Source organism: Protomyctophum bolini, assembly GCF_963924005.1.
Source record: "Protomyctophum bolini genome assembly, chromosome: 11".
NCBI lineage: Eukaryota > Metazoa > Chordata > Actinopteri > Myctophiformes > Myctophidae > Protomyctophum > Protomyctophum bolini.
In genome coordinates this window covers 27,104,893-27,129,533 of record NC_137872.1, presented here as the reverse complement: position 1 = coordinate 27,129,533, position 24,641 = coordinate 27,104,893, and the positions used below count along the sequence as shown (strand labels likewise).

The 24,641-nt window shown below is 42.4% G+C and overlaps 1 protein-coding gene across 2 annotated transcripts in view; it reads left to right on the top strand.

Annotated features, from left to right (window-relative positions):
- Positions 1 to 7,642: 7,642 nt before the first annotated feature.
- Positions 7,643 to 24,641, top strand: part of LOC308324105 (retinoic acid receptor alpha-B-like) — a 38,833-nt gene continuing 21,834 nt past the window's right edge. For both annotated transcript variants that reach the window (XR_013964880.1, XM_080776027.1), the window contains exon 1: positions 7,643 to 8,810. Coding sequence is in view for 1 of the 2 variants with exons in the window: in XM_080776027.1 (XP_080632153.1) it covers positions 8,603 to 8,810 (208 nt within the window). In the remaining variant the exon portion in view is untranslated. The remainder of the gene's footprint in view (positions 8,811 to 24,641) is intronic.

Genomic DNA, 24,641 nt, shown 5'->3' with positions numbered 1-24,641 from the left:
CTTCTTCTTTTTTGTTTTGCAATAAGGGGCCCACAGCCAGAAGCTATAGCTATTTGGAAGTCCTGGCCAAATAGGCATTTGTTTTCTCATTGTTTTTTAAACCATTTTCTTTTGCTCATGAAGGCGTGAATGGTATCATTATGTTCTGATGGTAAAAAGCTATACTGTACGGTCTCTAGCTCTATCTGTGTTGCGTTTCATTTTACGGGCTTCCCCTCTGGCTTCATTAAAGTTTGATCTTATCTTTATCTCTCAGCTGCATCTTGAAGGTGTCTCGTATCCGCAGGGTGTTCTGGCTCTTAATGCTGTAATCTCCTGTGAGAAGCCCTTATTAGATGTGAAACTCTCTGACCTGGACATAAACTATCTGCCTGTCAGTCAGTCTCAGTCTCTCTCTCTCTCTCTCTCTCTCTCTCTCTCTCTGTCTCTTTCTCAGTGGTGGAGAGTAACCAAGTATCTAGTTACTAAGTTACTTTGCAGATTTAGATAACTAGAGGTTCGCCTACATTCCGATCCGACCGATATGCCCATACTGTATTATGGAGATATCCGTATCTGTCAGTCCTTGTCCCTGCATGCCCATATTAGGACATGCCCCCTTTTGTGGCCATAATGGGGAGCTGCCTGATGTGTTTTCCTCTGATGCCCTGATGACACGTTATGATTAGACAACCCCTCTCCATATTTGGTCGTATAGCCGCATTGGGCAGTCCTTATATGGTTATGGCTGAGTCATAGTGACATGATCGTAATGACATGGTTTCCCGGCCGGCCAAATAAATGGTCCTCCCATTAGCCAATTTCAAAATAAGATGTAAGCCCTATACTTCAACTATTCAAGCTCATGAAATAGCTTGTAGATCTGTATTCGTAAAGGTTTTATACATTTTGAAAGATTTTTTTTTTTTAACTTTTGGTAGGCTACTGTAAAATATATTTTGATGCCAATACTTCTAAAGTAGAATTATTAATACAGGCCTTTTAAAGTGTCTTTTTTATTTTGTGGTATTGCTTATACATTTACATCTGAGTACTTCTTCTACCACTGCTCTCTCTCTCTCTCTCTCTCTCTCTCTCTCTCTCTCTCTCTCTCTCTCTCTCTCTTGCTGATAGTTTGGTTGCTCTCTCTTTTATTCCCACCTTCTCTTCTCCAACTCGCTCCCTCTCTCTCTTCCCTTCACACTTCTTTAAACCTTCGATCGTCTGTCTCTTCTAAATCACACTTTCACATCAGTCTTCTTTTCTCACTTCTATTCCTCCAACCATGTGATTAGTGCCTCCTCTCCTCTTCCCTCACTCTTCCCTCCTCTCCTCTCCTGGTCATCTCTTCCTTTCCTGGCTGCATGTCTTCATCATACATTCACCTCGCCGTCTTTCCCTTCCTCCACCTCTCTTTCATTGGCCTATCTGGCCATCTGTCTTCTCCTCCCTCCATCATGTGTCCCACTCCCTCCTCTTCATTTTCTTTTTAGGCCTCTAATACCTCCCTCTCCTCTGTCTTTTACTTCCTTCCCCACCGCCTCACTCTTTACTTCAATCTCTCTCTCCCTCCCTCCCTCTCTCACACCTCCTTTCTCCCCCTGTTCATTAATCTCTCCCCCTCCCCCGGCCTCCTGCCTCCCTCCCTCGCTCTGTCCCACCGGCCCCTCCTCCCTCTACCAGTCCATCATGATCTGTCGATCTCTCCTTCCTGTCTCACTCATTCACACATTCCTTCACCAGTGACCTGTATCCCTGCCTACTGAGCAGCTCTGAAACACACACACACACACACACACACACACACACACACACACACACACACACACACACACACACACACACACACACACACACACACACACACACACACACACACACAGACACAGCCACACACAGCCACAGTCTGCACAGTATGTCTGTCTGTCTGGCTGTCTGTCTGTCTGTCTGTCTGTCTGGCTGGCTGGCTGGCTGCCTGGCTGACTGTCTGTCATGATCATGGCTTGTTTAGTCCCTGATGTAACTGAGTATGATTGCCCTGAATGCCGTCACCTGTGAGGACCAGCTGAGGCTGGTTGGGTGATGATCTCCTGAGACTATAAAGACTGCATTCTTATGTGCTGCAGCTCGGTGCTGGGTCACTCATAAGTTGTGTGTCACGTTCTTTGTTGTGGGTGTTATGTTGGAGTTCAGTCTCAGTTTGTTACATGAGTGGTTGTTTAAAATATGTTCTGAGTGTAGCCTATACTGTGGGTGTCTTGTGTAATTTTTTGTATCATTTGTATGTTAATCTGTATTGTTCATAAAGTGAAGTTAATGTGATCCTCATTCCTGCACAGTTCCTCCTGACTTGACTGACATAAATACTAGATAGATATTGATGGATGTCTACTCTCCATATGGCATATGGCTAGTGTACTAGTATGGCATCATTTGCATAGTAGTACATTTCAACAATGCCATTCAAAGTGCTTTAAATTGGAAAACGTTAAGCATTAAGACATAAATGCACAGATCTACAGTATGTGGTGCATAAAAGCTGAAACGTTAAACCTTTTTCAACATGTTTAGTCCTGATTCTGGGTACAGAAAGCACACCTGTCCCTGATGACATGAGATGTCGGGACGGTTCATAGCTTAGGGATGCACCGAATATTCGGTCACCGAAACTATTCGACCAAATACTGGCAAAACATGCATATTAGGTTCGGTTGATTTTAGAGCCGAAACCGAATAGTCAATGAACCGGGTTTACCTTAATCTACTGTTTTGTTGTGATGGTGTGATCAAAACGTGGCTTCAAGCACATGCAGAGCACCAGCACACACACATGCCTGTTTCCTACTGTATATTGGGCATTCGGTTAAATCAATGCTTTATAAACAATGGTAGTACTGTATTTTGAAGTCAATTAATTCTTTGACAGAAGGAACCAGTATAAAGATCTAAGAACTGGAATGATGTGGTCCACTTTCTTGGTATTGGTAAGGACTTGATCAGCAGCGTTCTGAATTAATCTGATCTGATCAACTAGGCCCTAAAAGGATCAATCAGTTGAACTGCATCCCTACAGTTGAGGCCGGGAGACCGGCTGTACAGATGCAGTTACAGTAGTTACAGTAGTTACAGTAGTTACAGTAGTTACTAGTTGAGTCAAGCTGGTGGCGTTGGAGATGGGCGGATCATCAACCACAACTGCCCTATAACAAGTGTTCCTGTTCTGCCAGTGACACGCACGCACGTGCAACGCACGCACGCACACACACACACACACACACACACACACACACACACACACACACACACACACACACACACACACACACACACAGGATTGATGTGTACTTGCTCAATGATGTAATCAGGCTGTTTATCTTGAGGTTTGCGTAAATGAAATGATAGCTGAAAAAGGGAGGGGTGTGTGTGTGTGTGTGTGTGTGTGTGTGTGTGTGTGTGTGTGTGTGTGTGGGAGGGGGTATCGGGGTGTGCAAGTGTGTGTGTTCAGTGGTTTATACATCAGCTATTTGAAATTCTTCAAGCAGCTCAAAAGTGAGCGTTGTTTAATGTTTTCTTCTTCTTTCAACGTTTTCTTTTTCAAATAGCTGACCTATACAAGATTGCCATTTTAACTAAATCTGGAAATTGGGAAATATTTTACAACACAAATCTTGTATGAGGGTCCCTGGCACAAATATTTTCAGATGGGGGTCCTCCAGTCATGAACTACATATTAATTTGGGAGTCCTTGACATGAAAATGTTTCAGAACCGTGTTAGGGCTTGCGTGCATGGTACGGTCCCACATCTAAAATTAACACTCCTAGATGAGCTGTGTGAGTCCCTCTGACAGTATAACTAATGCCGACACAGTGGGAGCTTGTAGATCTGCTATTTTTGGACATGACACCATCGTATGACACAGTATACATCATTCACAACGTCTACGTGATACTCTGTGTTGATAAATTAGCACAATGGTGTGTGTGTGTGTGTGTGTGTGTGTGTGTGTGTGTGTGTGTGTGTGTGTGTGTGTGTGTGTGTGTGTGTGTGTGTGTGTGTGTGTGTGTGTGTGCGTGTGTGTGTGTGTGTTTGTGTGTGTGTGCAGACTGTGCACACGTGCTGTACGTTCTGTGGCGACCACAATCATTTAATGTGTAGACATTAGTGATGATGTGTGTCATATTCTTCATCCTTACGTACCTTCTGTCATCATCATCTCTCTCTCTCTCTCTCTTTCTCTCTCTCTCTCCTAATCTCCATCATTCCTTCACTCGTTCTCTCTTTAGCCCTCTTGTTTTACCTCCACATCCACCTTTACTCCCAACATCTCTCTTTTCTCTGCGTTTCTCCTCTCTTGCTATTTTCTCTCATCTCCCCTCACCTCCTCTCATCCCCAGTACCCCCCCCCCCCCCCCCCGCTCTCTCTCTCTCTCTCTCCCTGTGTGGTTTCTATAGATTTAATGTCCTGTATTGATTAAGTACAGGCGATGAATGTGACGGCTGCTCTTTCAAGCCGCTCCGCTCATATTTTAAACAGCGGCTGATCAATACAGCGTAGACCTCATGTCAAGGACGCAGACACACTTACCAGAGGATTCAATCTCTGTATGGAATACTACCGTATGTAGGAGCATATATGGTATTAGTTGCTATACGCTACTGTGTGTGTGTGTGTGTGTGTGTGTGTGTGTGTGTGTGTGTGTGTGCGTGCGTGCGTGCTTGCGTGCGTGCGTGCGTGCGTGCGTGCGTGCGTGCGTGCGTGCGTGTGGTGATGTAAAGGTGTGATGGTGTGTACAGGTGAAGCCCAAGACCACACCGTGTCAGGTGACTCGGGTCGTACAGAGTTCACTCTCTACTAGGCCAACCTCACGTCACCAGACTTTCCACGCCTGGTCTGTGTTCCTAAATGTGTGATCCGGTCTATAGGCGTGGTTTAGACCGGATGATAAGAAATAATAAAGTTATGGTCCCCCCTGTTTGTTTTTAGTCTCACCCGTTGCTACGAGTTGGAATAAAAGATGGGAATACCAAACAAACTATTCCAAGATGTACTTGAAGAAACTATTTGGATTCATATGCCACATCAAGGCTCTTTATAGGGTAGGCTCTAAAATTATGATGCAGGGAATTCTTTGGGGTATTTATGATTGGGGTTTGGGTTTCCGGCCATGACTACGAACTTTAGACTACAAAATGACGCAGGTTATCATCCGCTCCCGACCGGATCATGAACCCCAAATGTATGCCTCCCAGGCTACTACTCGGCTAACAGGTTAACACCCATTGAACCTTATTTAACCATACCACAACATCTACGTTAAGACTAAACTGTTTACTTCTGCTCTTTTAAAGCAGTTTTTCCCAACCTAGGGTCTGGGTCCCCTGGGAGGTCACTAAAGATAACATGGAGAGTTTAGAGTAAAGGTAGTCAAAAACGTGTTTTATGAAACCATCATACATTTTCCTGAGCATTTCTAAATAAGTCCTTGCTGTCACCCACTGTCTCTGCCTGTGTGTTATCACCATGCATGCAGTATATATTATTCTACAATTTAATTTTTTACATAGCTAATTTGTAAAGTACTGTAATAACGCAGCTAAATGAAACCACATGACGACGATAGCATCCCTATTCTGAGCATGCCATGATGATGGGGGAACATTATAGGTGAAAATAGGCAATTATTTGCTGAAATAACTCGCATGCCATCTCTCTCTCTCTCTCTCTCTCTCTCTCTCTCTCTCTCTCTCTCTCTCTCTCTCTCTCTCTCTCTCTCTCTTTTTTTTCTCTCTCTCTTGCCATACTGTCACTTTATGTATTTTTGGATGAAGTCCAGTCCCATATAAAGGATACACATACACCCATGTATATATAATGATTTATATGATACATTTTAATCGAATGCAATCATAAAGACAGTCACGTTTAAGTAGCCTAATTAGTGGTCATTATTAATGATGGCCCTTTAATTGCTTCAGTCATCAGATCAATTTCTGTAGACCTACTTTTAGCTTTTAATGGATCCTATGCTAGTAAAGCCTGGTAAAACTAATAAACTTCCTAAATGCACCAGAATACTGGAAATTACATAGGTCTATACTCCCAGGGCACCAGGCGCACCGGTTGGCCCCGAGTACCCACCCTTAAAAAATCTCCTTGAATCTTACTGTGTATAAGAAGGGGGTGTTCTAAGGATAAAAGGCCTGGGAACCACTCACTGTTCTAAAGAGTCACCAAATATATTAAAGTATTGCATAGTCTTGTGGTGTGTGCAGTCCTTTCATCTTAGTAAGAATAAATTAGTGTTTGGTGCGAGCGCCTAGGGCGAGCGTTGTATTAGGAGATAATAACGCACACACAGGCACACATTTACAGTCTAGAAAAGCTGCAGAGGCTACATGGTGTATTAATAGTGACAGTAGTTGTGGCTATTGGTAGACAATAGACATACAGTACTGTAAGGAATGTAATAGAATGAGTAATAGTAGTAATATTAGTAACTGTAATGGTAGTAATATTAATAATGGCAGCATAGATATCCTAGTATCTGTGATGTAAGTAAATGTAGGTATAGCCTAGTACTAGCAGTGATATTAGTAGGCCTAATTGTAAAAATCACACCCATGTGAAGTGAGGGGCGCTCTTATATATATATATATATATATATATATATTTATATATCATTGTACATCATCATACATCCTCTAATTCCAGAAAATCTGAATTTGTCACCTTCGTCATCAACGTTTGTGTTACACAATGTTTGTGTGTACACAAACACTCAAAATTATCCATTAATTTTCAATGGCATTTCATGTTTGTGTTAGGACAAAATGTGGGTTACATACACTAAAAGCTGGACATAGGAGGGGCTATGGTCCTTCAAAAACCATAGGCCTCGTACATAATAGTAATTAATATGTCATCGAGAACGAGAACACCATTCAAAAGCGAATATAACATGGTGACATGTTATATTTTATATAACATGGTGCCATGTTATATTTTGGGTCCTCAAGATAGTAAAAATAATTGTAACAATTATTTATGTAATAGTAGCACTAATATAGAAACTAAAACAGCAAAGTTAATATAGCAGTAATAACTCTAGCCTAGTATAATTATGTCAATTGTAATATTAGTAGCAATAGCAATAATGTTTGTAATACCTAGTAGTAACCAATACTAGTAGGCTAATATAGCAGTGATATTAATAGCAGTGACATTAGCAATAGTGTTAGTAAAGGTAATGGCTCCTGATGTGCGAGTAAAATAAGTAGGTCAATATCTGCATTGTATTGAACTAGCAATATTACTAAATATATTTAATAGTAACAGTTACAGTCTACTCTAGTAGCAGCAGCAGCAGTATTTAGATTTTAGAAGGTTGACTAAAAGGCATGACAGGCAGCAGGTAGGTGGAGCTAGAGTGCAGATACCGTCTGTCGTCAGCGAGAGAGAGGGAGAGAGAGAGAGAGAGAGAGAGAGAGAGAGAGAGAGAGAGAAAGAGAGAGAGAGAGAGAGAGAGAGAGAGAGGTGGGGGGAAGCCAACGAGTGCAGGGTAGAGGTTAATACAGGACATCGACACAACCTCGTTGGATCTCTCTCTCAGTCTCTCTCTCGCGCTCTCTTAAACAACTCACTCACAACAAGAAGACAGAGAGGGAAGTTGAAACTATGTGTTGATATTCAGTCCATCTGCCTCATCGTGAAGAACGTTCACAGACAGCGACAGACAGAAAGGAAGATATCGTCGGGAAGTTGAAGTGGAGAGAAGCGTTTTGACGGCTGTTTTGTGTCCGGGGAGGGGGGGTTCTGTTCTGTCTCTAAACGGGATTTACTCGTAGCGTTGCGGCTCCATTCGTTCTGCCGCACAGCTTCAGTTGTTCACTGGCTGAGTGAGTGGATCACTGGATCCTCCAGTCCACAGTGATCTGCTTAGCTCTGCTCTGCTGCTCCCATAGGATTGGACATTATTATTATTGTGCTGTTGTTGTTTCTGACACATTGAAGTGTCTAGCAACACAACCATAGTGAACATACATTTGTATGCGTTTTGCCGACAAGCGCCATTGAGCTACCGTATTGAATAACCTTTTTAATTAGAATTAATATAATTTGAATTGACCCCGGCGGCGTTTTTTCTTCTTTTTTTTAACGTTTAATTCGCCCTTAAATGACACTCGGATTCGGGCGTTCTAGTAGTGGTCACTGCCTGGTCAGAATGGACTTGTAGCACACAGGGGCACGTTGTGTTTATCCCTCAAACATAATCGCCAACACATCTTACTACTAGGCTGTTTTTGTTGTTTATCCAGCTACGGACACGCAGGCTGCAAAAAGTTGGTAAACAAACTAGTTGTTGTCACAGTAGGCTACGTTCCCTGGGAGGTCATCATTCAGGACGGACTGACTGACCGGTCACCCCCCCCCCCCTCTCTCCCATCCTACGAGACGGGCTGTTATGAAGATGTGAAATCTTCCCTCCCTCTCTCCGCCTGGGCTGCTTTGATCCTCTCGTTCTTTTGACAGAAAAAAAAGATCAAAGAGGGTTGCGAGTCTCTCTCTCTCTTTCTCTCTCTCTCTGCTCTCTCTCTAATTCTTTCTCCCCGTGGGATTGGGGATGTACGAAAGCGTGGACGTGGTGGGTTTGAGCCCCAGCCCGAGCCCCAGCTCCTTCCTGAGCATGGACTACTACCACAGACCCCCGGGGCTGGGCTCCTGCCTCGGGCCGGAGAAGGGCCTGGTGTCCATGTCCGGAGGAGGTCTCCCCGGCAGGCCGTTCGGAGGGTCCCTGGTGAGCGCTAGACACTGGAGCGGATCCAACCACTGTGAGTAGTACTATAGCCTTTTTTATGTCACTTTATAACGCACTATAGATTCACTGTGGAGATGCATACATTATGTTTCTATTAACAGTGGGTTAAGGGTGCCTATAAAAAACGATACCCCATATTTAGCTACCAAGCTCCCAGCAGTGGCACTGTGGCACAGTGGCAGTGCACCCCAGACCCCAGAAGTAGAGGAGCATTTAGCACTGTTGACAACCAAGAGTGTCATTCACCCTCCATCTGACACCTGCTTTTTCAGACTGTTTTATCAACTTGTTGCAATTGGAAACTTGACAACAACAACACCATGACATATTATGTGTTCACTTTAAAACATGTAATGCTTTGAAAGTGGACTTTCTTAAGTTTCTTTTAACCGGTCCAAAGTAATAGATTAATCCGAGAGAGATAGGGAGAGAGAGGGGGATATTATAGAGAGAAGGGGGAGGGGGGAGAGGGAGAGCATGTGAATTACTGCTTCCATTTACATTTTAATTGAGGGAGCTGCCACCCCAACTGTGATTCCGGCAATGTGTCATCAGGCCCACTGTAGGTCAAAGGTGACAGTGGGGTCAGACCCCACTGCAAGCTGCACTGGAGCTGGGCTTCTCAGTGGGAGTGGGAGTGGGGGCTGCATGGGAGGAGTGGACAGAGACAGACCTCAGATGGATCTTCTTCTAGAAATCATTGTAGTACTTTCAACGGTTCAATAGCACTGTTGGCAGAGAGAAATAAGCAGCTAGGTTTACGAAATACAAAAACTACATGAGCACTTGAAACCCATACTTCTTGAAAAGAGTGAAATATTTGGAATATATTTTAAACATATTGTTTTTTTCAGGATGGGGGTCCGTGGAGAAATCCATTCATTTAGTGTGTCCTCGACATGCAAATGTTTTAGAACTGTTTTAAACAATAATTAAAAACATTGGAAGCAAGCCCAAATAAGTTAGCACACTATAAAAACAAGCCTTAACACCACCCGCAACTACCAATATTTACAAGCAATTTGTTACTTTACAGAAAAACAAGCCCAAAGATGCTTATAATAAGCAGACATGGCAACACTGTTCAATAGGGTCGTGTTTACGACACCCAGACCTTATAAAACAGCCGCCCAAAGTCACCTGATGTGACTGGAGACATGCTGATTGAGTTGATGCCGTTGGAGTGACATAACATCTTTACACAGCTGTCTGTGTGCTACTGTCAGCTGGGCTTGACATTTACTTGTTCTTGTAGCCCAGTGGTTCCCAAAGTGGGGTCCGGGGACCCGGCCCCAGGGGTCCTTGAAGGAGTTCCAGGGGGTCCCCAGCTAAATGATAATTTGGAACTAAATGGACCCTTATGGTTCTGTACATTTGTACTCTGTACACTCAGAGTTAAATTAACAGTGATTTTACAATGTACCTGTAGTGTACATTATGGTCCCAGAGATAGAAATGCCATGAAATAGGCGTCCGTAGCCTAATTCAGGTGAAACCGGGGGCCCTTGAAATTAAAATGATTGAAAATCATATATTGGCATATATTTTCAAATGGGGGCCCGCAGGCTAATTAGTGTCAATTTGGGGGTCCTTGACATGAAAAAGTTTGGGAAACACTGTTGTTGCCAATGCACGTGTCTACCAGATTTGAACCCATTAAGACCATTTCTACAAAATGCCTTCTAAATCAGACACAACATTTTCAAAAATGTTGAAAAATAGCACATGTGCAAACCTGCAGTCTGGCACTTCGTGTTACGCTGTGAGCTTGTAGATCTGCTATTTTGGCCAACGCTAAAATCTAAAATGACAGAATCTGATGATTTTGTGCTTTTAATGGGTTAAAGTTATCAGCCACTCTTGGAAAAATATCTGATTATTAGAGAAATTGTATTACACCCAAGAGTTCATCTGCCAGTCCTATGCAGTTGTCAAGATTATGTAATTTGTATACTGTGTCGAATAGTTGGGCATTACACGGTTTGGTTATTTGTTCAGTTGCTGGAAACGCATCTTGTTTTTATGAGGCCATTAAAGGTACAATCCGTAAGCTTTATGTCGGTACTCTCTCTGAAGATGTAGTAGAATAAAGATGGCAGTGCAGACTGTGCAGTATAAGCTCACAGTAGTGTCCATTCCGTTGCACTTTCTGCTCCAAATATATGTAATCATTCATATTATTGTACTAATATGGTCAACCAGAAGGTGTCCTACCTCAGGGGTGGGAAACTTTGAAGATGGAGAGGGACACTATACTCCCACACTCACTCCAAAAGGTCCACTATACCTGTACATGCATACTCACTGGCAGAGGGCCACATTGCATATTTCTGTCGTGGCAAACATCTATACAAGCTCAAAACGCGTCGCACTGAGATGCATTTTGAACTTGTAGATCAGCAATTTTTGCTATATTTGAATTCAAATCCTGAATAATTTTTTGCTGTTTTGTTTTAAATGGAATCCTGAAAAGTAACCTTTTTATTTAATTTCAAATGCGTAGTTATACTGTAGTTATGTTAATTTTATGAACGAAACGTATTGGACATAAAAAAAACAATAACATTTTAATACTCTATTAAGCTACATAGACTGAAGTAATTAAAGCAGGTCATGTTTGCATGTTTTGAATTGTAATAATAATAATACTATATCAGTATTCTGATATTAATCTGCGGGCCGCATTAAGTGATGGTGGGGGGCCACCAGTTGACCATGAATACCTGATGATACATTTCTGAATGGAATCAGTGCAGAAAGTTCCTTCAGCTCTTCCTTGCCTCATGACCAAACTGTCCACTAAGTTTAATCTGATAACAACATTTGGATATACCCTGCCAACAGTCAGACAAACAAATCAATTGGGGTGAAAACACAGGCTAAACTCTGTTGGCAGAGGCGAAGCATTTAGTCTCTTCACTGCTACATTACAGCACCAGGTATAAAACAGGCTTGCCAATTAACGGACTAAATTATACTAGGCTATATTTCCCTATAAATCACAAAACATGTTTTGGAAGTGTAACAGTATGCATATGATAGAACCCGGTCCCACACATCACACACCAGTTCTGGGTCAAAGATGCCACTCTCGGACCTGATTGTCATTTAGCATGAAATGTTAACTTCTCATCTTGTTGTTCTTGACCCCTTCGTTTACATTTTTATCCATTGGGTCTCTGTATTTCCTCTTGTTTTCATTCAGCATGGTTGCGTCAGACGATATCTCAACATAGCCTATAATTTGCCTAACGTGGTATTAACTAGTGTGAGAGAACAATAGTTTGCACTGTTCGTAATCTTGCGCACCGATTCTAACCAACCCAATGAAACCGCATAGGTGTGTGTAACACATAGTGAATGTAATACACACCCCTGAGCGGCAGTGGCTCAGGGGTAGAGTGACCGGATGGGAACCACAAGGTTCCCAGTTCGAACCCGGGCTCCCCCAGAGTTAGTGTCGACTGTCGAAGTGTCCTTGAGCAAGATTCTGAACCCCAAATTGCTCCCGATGTGCAGGTTGGTGCCTTGCATGGTTTCCTCCAGCATCGGTGTGTGAAAGTGTGTGTGCATGGGTGAATGTAATGCACAATGCACAAAGCGCCTTGGATAAAGGTGCTATATAAATGCACCATTCACCAGCATTTATCACACAACTGTGGTCTGTTCATGGGAAAGGTGTTCATTGTCACATATATACACACAACACAGCATTATAGACTGACAGTCTGGTGCTTCAAGCTTCCACATCAGTGTGGATGATAGCAAAATAAAATAAAACATTAAATAAGATGGTATAGGAAAAGAATAATACAAGCTAAAATAGTAAAATAAAGAGCCAAAGTATCAACAATCATTGTTGCTGTTGGGCAGAAACCTCTTATCTCCATGTTCGACTTTATGTGATTGTTTTTTACTAAATTAACGCTCCATAATACTACAGTGTCACACAAAAGCATCCAAAGGAGCAGATCTGCCAGTTTGAAACGCGGTGCGAAGCGGTGCGTTTTGAGCTTGTAGATCTGTTACTTTTGCTGTTTTTGAAATTGAATCCTGGAAAGTAACAGTTTTGTACCCGACAGAGACGATGTACACATACAGTATATAGTATAGGAAAGCCTATAATGACATGCATCAAATGGGGACACACACCAGGGTGAAAGAAAGCTGTGTCCATGTTAGTTTGTCGAGCCCTCCATGCCTGGCCTGCATGCACACACTGTGGCCCGGTTGTATCTCTGTAGAGTAGAGTTCTGATCCCAATCTCAGCTTCAGCTACAGTAAATGTAGCGTGACAGAAAGCCATTCTTGTGTTGATTTGGTTTGTTTTGTTTGCTTGTTTGCGAATGTGTGTTCGTAACTTCGTATTTGACTGTATCAGTCTGGGAGGAAGAAATAGCTGGGAGAGAGAGAGAGAGGGGGGTGGGAGGGGGGGGGGGGGGGGTGACTGGGAAGCTGGGCGAGAGACCCTCCTTCAACAGCCAGAGAAGAGAAAGAAACAGAGAGGAAGTTAAATAGAGACAGAAACACAGAGGAGAGTGCTCATAAACTATGGTTGTAAAGATAGGGAGACCCTATACCCCCCCCACCCTGGGTGTGTGTGTGTGTGCCTCACTGGAATGGAGAGTGGAACAGGTTCAAGGGTCAAACTGCAATAAAAAGGCCTTCCATGTACCCAGACACACACACACACACACACACACGCACGCACGCACGCACGCACACACACACACACACATAGGCCAGATGGACACAGGACGGACATACACACTCAGCTATTGCTCCACCGGCATTCAGGCAGGGGGTGGGTTTGGGGATAGCTGTGTGTGTGTGTGTGTGTGTGTGTGTGTGTGTGTGTGTGTGTGTGTGTGTGTACGACGTGAGTGTGTGTGTGATTGGGTGTGATCCAGAGCAATGACTCACAGACATTTGGGAACTGACCTATATCTCTGTCTCTCCCTCCCTCTCCTCTCCTCTCCAGTGTCAGCTGCCCAGTCATCAGTTCTGCACACTGACTGACCTCTGTCTCTCTCTCTCTCTCTCTCTCTCTCACACACACACACACACACACACACACACACACACACACACACACACACACACACACACGCATATACACACACACATTTCTGTCACATACCAACACACACTTTGTCTGGGAATGTCAGGGTCTACTGGCTAAGTTTGACCTGAGAGTGAGTGTGTATAAAGGGGAACGGAGCTGCCTCTGTGTGTGCGTGCACGTGCGTGAGTGTGTGTGTGTGTGTGTGTGTGTGTGTTGGTGTACATTCACCTGTATGCGTTACACACTCTGCAGTGTCATCAGATAATTAAATGCTAAAACAGCAGGCCTGGAAAACTGCTTATTAATTCATATGTCCTAGACAGAGTCCTCTGGAAAGGCATGCCTTTGTCTGCCTATCACTGTGTGTGTGTGTGTGTGTGTGTGTGTGTGTGTGTGTGTGTGTGCAAACTGAGCTAAAGTCCACATCTAGGCAGAAATCCAAATTAAGTGGTACTTAATACTTGGATAATACCGTATTGTGCCGAATATTATAAGACGACTCTGATTATAAGTTGACTCCCATTTTTCATTTGTGGAAAAAGAACATGAATGAATATCAAATAGTTTAGTCCCCGATTATAATATGATTATATGACCCCGTTTTTATCCATTAGAAAAAAACGTAGTCTTATATTCAGGCCAATAGGGTAGTTCCTTTAAAGCAACAACATGAATGAATAAAAGGTTATTTTAACCAATCTGTATAGAGCATATTGTACAGCATAACCAAAAACATCTGCAGAGGTGCACACACTTCAATTGAGAAATGTAGACGGATGTCACAGACCGACGGGTTGACCATGTCAAAGGCATCAGACTGGACACTAGACAGCTCATCCCCATGCTCCTCCTGTTCTATGTTCCCCAATTACCTTAGGTTTAGGGTTAGGTAAGCGGGGAACATAGATACACTCCCGACACTAGATATGCCGTATTAGTAGTTCGGACATTGTTGCAAACACCTCTCCATCATCAGGCGAGTGTGAGACAACAACGGACATGAAGCTTACGTATTGTAGCTTAGGTGGACTTGTATAATTAATGCTAATGCCACTTGAACCCCATCAGCCATGTTGTCTGCGGTTAACATTAGCCAAAAATAACCAATACCAAGCAAGTGGTTAAGTTGTGCAGTTTAAGTTCTTGACATGCCAGTGCTACTTAAGTAGAACAAAGTACTCTACTTTGTGCATATGTTGTCATTACTAGTGTGCTGCTGATAATAACAATAAAGAACCTCCTTAAGGGTATATTGGATTGTATTCAGCTAACACGCCAACACGTGTAGGCCACCGACTGAAACGTTTTTCTTCATTATTCGTCTCTTCTTTGTTAGATAGTTGAAAAGTGAAAGTTTCAAAAAGTTTCAAAAAAAAGAGAGCAGAAACATACTGTAGTTTGCTACTTAGATGTAGCACCCGTGGCCTTTATTCACATTAGTTTGAGCGTGTCTAGTGATTTTACTTCTTTGCCCTGTTGTATCTGTAACTTTTTACTGCTGTGTGCTATCTCTAGCGCCTGAATTTCTCCCACGGGATCAATGAAGTTATCTATCGATTTCCATGAATATGAGTACGTGCAACAACTAAAGGCTAGTAGTGCTTTGGAGGCCTTATCAATATGTCTTCAGATGAGTATCGCGGCCACTCAGATTCCTGGACTGAAACCACCTGTTTTGCAATCCTGATTTGATATTGCCAACTGTACGCAGATGTCACAGATAGGGATAGAGAGGTGAAACAAGTCCACTCTAAATCTCAAACCAACCTTTAGCCCTCCTCCTCAATAATCTTGAGTACCGACTACAATCAATAATTACCATCAACGTAACTGAAAGATCCCCCCTTGTGTAAGTAGTGTTGGCGTCGTCCACGCCGCTATCTATTTATGGACTAATTACTGGTATAAAGATAGCACGAGGAAGCCCGGCTAATTTGCTTTCTGCGCTAAATTTAGCCTGGGGCTTAAATGCAAGGCAGATCTATGCTTTGTTGAGTTCCTCAAGGTCTTATCTCTGAGTGGGCTAATGTTATCAACACGTGTAAGAAGAGACCTTCCTCAGCACTCAAAAGGTCATAAACTCTGCATAGGGATGTTTTCCTCATGGTGAAAAGGGACCACATGAGCGCCTGTCTTATATTGTTGGTTATATGTATAATTTTCTTTCTTTTTACTGCACACATGCAATCATTTTGTTTCTTATTAAGAATGCATTACTCTAAACCAGTGGTTTTCAACCAGTGGTCCTTGAGAAGGTTCCAGGTGGTCCCCAACTAAATGATGGACTGATTTGATAACCAAATGGACCCTTGTAAGTATTTAACTTTTGAGTTTAATTCGATGCTCTCAAGAGTTACATTATTGTTAAACATCTGCATTACTGAATTTACAAGAAGTCGACACAAAGAGAATGTAGAAGAATTGGTCTTTTGATCAACGTTTGCCTGTTATCTCTCCTAATGGTACCAACATCAATGCAGCATGGAATTGTGGACAAAATCTTATCCAACGAGAACAACATATTCTTTAGTTTTGGGTCTGAGAGGCTAAATGTCATCAGGGCGGTCCGTGGCTCAAAAGCTGAATAAATAATGGACCTTGATATGAAATGGGTTGAAAACCACTGCTCTAAACTATACATCTTAGGCCTAGTTAGTACAGATAAAAGGGTTGAAAACCACTGCTCTAAACTATATATCTTAGGCCTAGTTAGTAGAGATAAAACCACTATTCTAAACTATACATCTTAGGCCTACTTAGTAGAGATAAAATGGTTGAAAACCACTGCTCTAAACTATATACCGGTATCTTAGGCCTAGTTAGTAAAGATAAAAGGGTTGAAAACCACTGCTCTAAACTATACATCTTAGGCCTAGTTAGTAGAGATAAAACCACTATTCTAAACTATATATCTTAGGCCTAGTCAGTAGAGATAAAACCACTATTCTAAACTATATATCTTAGGCCTAGTCAGTAGAGCTAAAAGGGATAGAGATGAATGTCTCTGAGTCTACAGTACATACCATAATTTGTGCCGTTCGTTCTTAAATGAAAATAACGATTTCTGATTGCCAACACTAGTATCCAATCGGCCTCAGTGATATTCTCAAACACACATCAAAAGCAATATTACAAAGCAGGTTGTGCTTTCTTTGCAATTTGGGATCAAACTGGGATTCCTGCTCAACTAGGGGGGTCACACTCACAACGCAGCAGTCTTTACATCGTTATCTGGAACACATCTTTCTAGTCTGAGAGACAGACTTGTACTTAAGGTCACGTGGTCACGCACTGCGGCTCACAGCTCTAGGCGGCTCTAATCACACACAGCTGATTAGAGTGTGTCGTGTGCGGTTCAGTCAAAGCGGTTTTGCCCCCTAAAGTGCGCACCCGGCAATGTTTGTAAACATGAAGCTTAAATCTCCTTGACAGCCGAGACTCTGTGATGTTGGACATTACTCAGACTAGGCCTACAGCGTAAAGGTGCGTTCACACGGGCAGATGCAAAGATACAGTCTACCATTCATTATCAATGGAAGCACAGAGACATGAAGATGCAAAGATACAGTCTACCATTCATTATCAATGGAAGCACAGAGACATGAAGATACAAAGATACAGTCTACCATTCATTATCAATGGAAGCACAGAGACATGAAGATGCAAAGATACAGTCTACCATTCATTATCAATGGAAGCACAGAGACATGAAGATGCAAAGATACAGTCTACCATTCATTATCAATGGAAGCACAGAGACATGAAGATGCAAAGATACAGTCTACCATTCATTATCAATGGAAGCACAGAGACATGAAGATACAAAGATACAGTCTACCATTCATTATCAATGGAAGCACAGAGACATGAAGATACAAAGATACAGTCTACCATTCATTATCAATGGAAGCACAGAGACATGAAGATACAAAGATACAGTCTACCATTCATTATCAATGGAAGCTCAGAGACATGAAGATACAAAGATACAGTCTACCATTCATTATCAATGGAAGCTCAGAGACATGAAGATACAAAGCTACATAAACGCAACATAACACCTTTGCAATTATCACTACAGTTTTTGAGTAAATTAGCGCCCTACTTGATCAGCATTACACAAAAGCATCAAAAGTAGAAGATCCACAAGATCGAAACGCAGAGCGACACATTTTGACCACTTTTGATGCTTTTGAAGTTGAATCCTGAAAAATAACAGTTTTGGAGGTTTCCACCTGACGGAGACGAATTTCTACCATTATGACGTGGCCCCTAAACATAGTTGACTAACTTCATCTTTAAAATGGTGATTCTGAACAGTAATATGAATAACACCAACTGAATTCCTGGACAGGCTGCTTTTAAAAGCAGTGTAAACGTACAGTTGACACACTATATTACACAATGTTTTTGACGTCTTTTACTCTAGCCTATGTAGTATTTTCTAAGAATTTTCTACGATTTCCAAATAAAAGAAACATTGTTGAATTACCCAACAACTTCCTCAATTCGGTGACGGTTGTTACTAGATACCGAGCCGAAGACAATGACCACGTCTCCTCAACTCCAGTGTGGCCATCTGGCAACCACAGGGTGAGCAGTGATTGCCAGTGATTTTGATGTGTGGTTGTTATATTGGTAATGAGTGCTGGTCCCATTGAGCGCACCAGTGTTTGTGTACTTCCACATTGTTGACCACAACCCTTGTTATCAATGACCCAACCCAGCAGCCTGTTGCAATGTAGTGTATGTGTAAGTTTGGGAGGGTGTTGTTATGTCAACGGCGCTAAAGCAAAGGTTGTAACTTATTATTTTTAACTATAGCTATAGCTATCCCCTTTGGTAACGTTATTTACTTGGACCATCATTAATGACTCTCTAGAATCAAAATGGTGACACTTGACATGATCCTTTTGTCTGTGGGCGACGTGCATTGAATCCGCTTAAACCCTTTACTTGGATGACCGGGGTCAGTACTTGGTCCCCTTTATTTTACGTTTGCAAAAGCATTGTGAGCTTGTAGATCTGCTATTTTTGCCTGTGGTTTCCCATTATGGCATGCAGAGAATTTGGGACGCTGTCACGCTAGGGTTCATTCATGTGGTTAAAATGAAACTCGTGCCCTCAAGTGAAGCTAGGGGCTCTCCAGGGCTCCTCGTCAAAACATTTTGACATCAAGTAGCAGGTTATTAACAACTTCTTTGCTATCCTAGCAATGACATTAAGGGGTTATAATTACAGTTATTAATATTTTATATTTCTGTGTATGAATGTGTATGAATGTGTGTTATACAATAATCTGTTTCACATCAATTTATTAGCCTGGTATTCATACAGTAGCCTACAAGAATTTAGGAATGTCCCCTTAATAGTCTTTCAATTCATAATGAGTAACATACTTTGAGGCTGGTCTTTCTCATTTAAAGCACTGATAATCATGAAAAATAAAAATAAAACTTTTCAGTGGGGCCAGTGTAATATGTCAACTTGTCACCACTGACCGCATTGTGACAAGTTAATGAGAGCTTGTAGATCAGCTATTTTTGGCGCGCCGCCCCATTGTATAACTGCTCTGGATATGTCAACAGTTGATTTAGGAATGATTTTATACTTGGTAGAGGGTGGATGTGAAGTTTACGTTATATCTTATCTCTACATTGGAACTCACTCTGGTGTAACCGGTTCATACTGTAGCATAGTCTCTACCCTTACTGTACATTCAAACTAAGCTACAGTACGCCTGAACTCACACACAGCTGCTGCTGAATCAGGCTGCTGCCGGTTTCATCGAGATGGAATAACAACCTAGATTCAAAAAATTGAGGACAGACTAATAATGCAATTCAAAACGTCATACGATATCCTTTGAAATGTTGTCATAGCAAGCATGCGAGCCTATATGGCCTACCTGGAACAATTTAAGAGCTCAGTGTTTTCACAGCTGTTGCGGTTTTGAGAATGGGTGAGAGATAGTACAGTTCTGCTGCTTTTTTTTATTCATTTCTTATCATATGCCTGGGCTATATGAGCAAAATCAACTATCATGTGTTTGACCAAATACTTGTATGAATTTCAAAAGTTTTGGACAATTTTAAACAATTTTAGAAAGTATATATAAATAATGATTGAAACCAGCAAAAGGCATCACTTTTGCCATTTCACAATATTACAAATCCCAGACGATCAGTCACGATATCGCTGTCGATATCAATATTCATATTTCCCAGCCCTAACATATCATCCATATTCCGTTCAAGCGTACCCAAAGACTTGTATGTGAGTGAGTGCACTTTAGCTCTTGCCGTAACCTTCCCATCATTACAGGTCCAGTCATGCTGACCAATACCCCCAGTGTTCTGTGGTTGTGACTCTGTCACTCTGTCACACTCCTTCTTCTTCTTTGGGCTTCACTAAGGTGTATGATGTCAGGAGGTGACCTTTCTGACTCAGTCATTTGAAGGGAAATGGGACTCCATATCAGAATGTCAAAACCTTGTTAATGGAAACGGCCCCTGGCTGAAATAAAATTGTTATGCAATAAATGAAATGAGACAGAAAGGTGAAGGGGGGTAAAAAGTGGCATGTCTTAATCCTTAAACGGATTATGGCTTAATCTGTAATTGGAGCGTTTTGCCCCAGTATGGCCTTTGTTTACACAGAGGTCAGGCGGATTAATAAATACATTCTGAACTATTAAAATAAATGACAGTGTGCGATGGGTAAATATGAACCTATCCATCAGTTTCATTTTACATGAACGAACGGCGGCTAGATAGATGGCGTATATAGATAAATGATCAAAAATAACAGCCAAAATAATCTATGATGATGATGATTAGCTAGGATGGGTTAAATACCGGTAAATATAGCCATGAAAGCTTAATTTGACATCAAACCCTGCAGGTGCAAGTGCTCAAGTTTTATTATAGACAAAAGCAGGTCCCACTTTCATTGTGTCCTCTGTATGCCGAAGCTGTAACCTTGTTGTCCCAGTCAACATGTACAACCATGCATTCGAATGTATTTATTTATATACTCATTCCATGAGTTATGACAATCACTCATATGATTTGCTAGGGGGACAGGGGACGTATCCATATCTCTGCTTTTAATATCATCTTCTGGTCATGGCCTGGTGGGGATATGATTAAATACATGCATTGCCTTTTGGAAATCTGATATGTTTGATATTTATGTTTGATAACATAACATGTATGTTTAATTTAAAAATAGCAGATCTGCAAGCCCCCAAACGATCAAGCTGCAACATATTCTCCTGTAGATCCACTATCTCTACTATGTGTCGTACCATAAAGTATATAGGGCTTAAGTGGTTAACCACTGACTTAAACCCTCTATACTTAGTCAAACGGACATGATGAGATGCAACTGTACCTTTTTTCCTTTTCTCACTGGATGCCAAACGACTTCACCAAAAGTAGTCGATCTATAAACTCACAACGCGTCGCAAGGCAATCCCTATTTTCCCCCAGAATACGGATGCTGGGGTTCAAGTGGCTAATTTTGTGAGACCCGAGAGGAGAGAGAGGGAGAGAGAGAGATACGGTGACCAGACGTCCCAGTTTTTCTGGAATTGTCTCTGTTTCAAGCAAGGTGTCCCGAGGCCCAACACATGTCCCGGTTTTCAACAGTCACTTCTAAGCATGTCCCGGCCGGTTTTCACCACGATGAAAATAGTACTTGTTGTGACGTATATATATCATGCAAAGTGCAGTCATTATAGTGTGCTTGCTAAGCACACAAATAATTGTCTCCCATCAAAATATCATGCGTAATTGTGTTTAAAAAATAAAATAAAAAGTTTAAAAATGAAATAGTGAAAATGGCCAATATACCAGGCAACGTGTTGTGATCTACTATTTTCTTATAAGTGGTAAGAGTCGCGGTTTGGGTGTCTAGAGAGAAACTATCGAGAGAGAGAGAGAGAGAGAGAGAGAGAGAGAGAGATTGCGTGTGTGTGAGAGAGAGATCATAAGAGTGTTGATATGGAGGGGGATGAGATGAGTATAAATGAGGTCAGACAGTGCTTCGGGGAACTGTTGGCTAGTGTGTCAGTGAGAACAGACCACAGAGACGCACAGTAACTAAGTACATTTACTCAAGCACTGTACTCTAGTACAGTGGTGGCAAGTAAACTGTACTTTAAGTACAATTCTGAGGTACTTTACTGGGGTATTTCTGGAGTCAAATATTGTACTTTTTCACTCCACTACAAAGTACAACTTTGTAGATTTGGATTACTATCACAAAACATAGACCAGTAAGACGCCCTGAGGGAAAGAAGCCACCTCGCTAAAACAACAGGTCTGGGAATGCCCATATATGGACTTTATTTGTCTTCTTTTCTTTTTATTTATGTTTTTCGGGCCGGATAGGGCGTAAAATGTGTGCTAATTAATTAGTAAGTCCAAGCGGGGCCTCGGCCAGCCCAGGTATGGCTAGGCCTTCATTTTCGGGCCTGTTGAGAACTCTAGTTTTCGCCGGCATCTAGAGTTTGAATGGACAGGTATCGGTCAAAAGGAAGACATCGAAGAGGAAGCACGGGTGGGATAGGATAAACATATGGAGAACAGGTCAGCCCCATATATGGAGATCAATATGGTGTCCGTGAGGTCAGATGTAGAGTTCCTGGCCGGCTCCATATATGCAGATCTAGGTGATGATCCAGTCTTCTCCATGTATGGCTATCCAGGGTTTGATGAGGTCTGTGTCGTGATCTTCATAATGGAGACGGCCATATATGGAGTGTGTCACGAGGTGTGACTGACGGACTGACTGACATGAAGTGTGACTGACATGAAATGCAGGTTGTCATAGTAAACTGCAACCTACAGGCGCAATTAACCACTTCAGGCCTATTTAAACTTTGGCTATTTGAAAATAGCCACTCTACAGATTTTAATACATTTTATATACATAATGGTACCTTCTGAAACGGGGCATTCTGCATAATGAGTACTTTTACTTTTGGTACTTTAAGTTTATTTTCATGCCATTACTTTCTAACTAGATTTCAAAAGTAGATTTTGATTGCCGGACTTGTACTTGTAACAGAGTGCTTCTATATTGCAGTAAAAATATGTAGTACTTTTTCTACTACTGCTCAAGTACATGTTTTAGGGTTTTTTTTCCCCAGTTTACTTTAGTAAACTTTTCCTGATACTTAAGGGTGGGCACTCGGGGACCCACGGTGGTCATACTTCTACTCAACTACATCTCAGAGGAAAATATTGTACTTTTAACTGTACTACAATCATTTTAGAACTTTAGATAACGGTTACTTTGCAGTATGTAAGATGTAAGTTGTTAGGTATTGCTACTTTTACTTTAAAATAATCATAGTACGTCTTCCACTACTGACAGAGGGAGGGTGAGAGTGTACGAAATGGGGAGAGAGAGAGAGAGAGAGAGAGAGAGAGAGAGAGAGAGAGAGAGGGGGAGGGAGGGGGGGGAGAGGCAGGGTGAGAGAGAGGGAGGGGGAGTGAAGGAACAAGAGAGCGACGGCTTAGCAGAACAGTGATATATGGATGACAAACCAGAAGGATACATTGGAGAATGGAGATAGTGAAAGAGAGAAAGACAGGCTTAGTCTATACGACTGACACCATATTTACTAAATCTAAGCCAACTCTCTCTCTCTCTCTCTCTCTCTCTCTCTCTCTCTCAGTTTGTCTCTCAACCCCCTCGTTATCTCTCTCTCTCTCTCTCTCTCTCTCTCTCTCTCTCTCTCTCTCTCTCTCTCTCTCTCTCTCTCTCTCTCTCTCTCTCTCTCTCTCTCTCTCTCTCTCTCTAAACAGAGGAGTGCAGTAGAGTAGAGCTGATTCTCCTGAACTGAGGAATGTCTGGTATGGATACTAGCACATGGGGGAAGGGAGGTGTGTGTGTGTGTGTGTGTGTGTGTGTGTGTGTGTGTGTGTGTGTGTGTGTGTGTGTGTGTGTGTGTGTGCGTGCGGCGTGCACTCATGTGCCTGTGATTTGTGTTTGCGTACGTGCCTGTATTGTGTGTGTGTGTGTGTGTGTGTTTGTGCGTGTGCATGTCTTGCCTGTGTGTAATGTATGTGAGGTTAGAGGTGAGGGGTTGGAGAGAGAGGGGGGGGAGAGAGAGAGGGGGGGGAGAGAGAGAGGGGGGGGGGGAGAGAGAGAGAGGAGGAGGAGGAGGGGTGGCGGATGGAGAGATGCTGTTAAGAACCTGGTTCCTTGAACAGAGGACTCTAAAGTGGGTCATGGGATTATTTCTCCAGGGTCCCTTCCTTCCTTTCATCACACGACGACAGAGAGTGAGAGGAATATGTCTGTTCCAGAATAAAACCACAGCCACCATAGCCCTCGCCTCCATCTCCCTGGTGGCGCTGTCACCTAGCCTCGTCTAGCAATACTAATATCAACCACAGCCACCATAGCCCTCGCCACATCCCCCTGGTGGCGCTGTCACCTAGCCTCGTCTAGCAATACTAATATCACTGCGTGGACATTAGTCTCGTCCCTCTCAGTGTTCAATTATTTTCCCTCAATGTCCCGCACCATATTCCAGACGAATCTGATTGGCCGTCACCCATTTGCGTTTGCCACTCAAAGTGCCCTACTGGCCAATCACAGCGTATCCTTGCACAAGTGCACTGGCCAATCACAGTGTGTCCTTACACAAACGCAAAGTCCATTCCCCACTCGCAGTATAATAAACGAACGCTGAAGTGGTTGGAATAGAATATTAAGACATGCAAACATAAAGAATCCACACTTCTCGATTATCCGACAAGG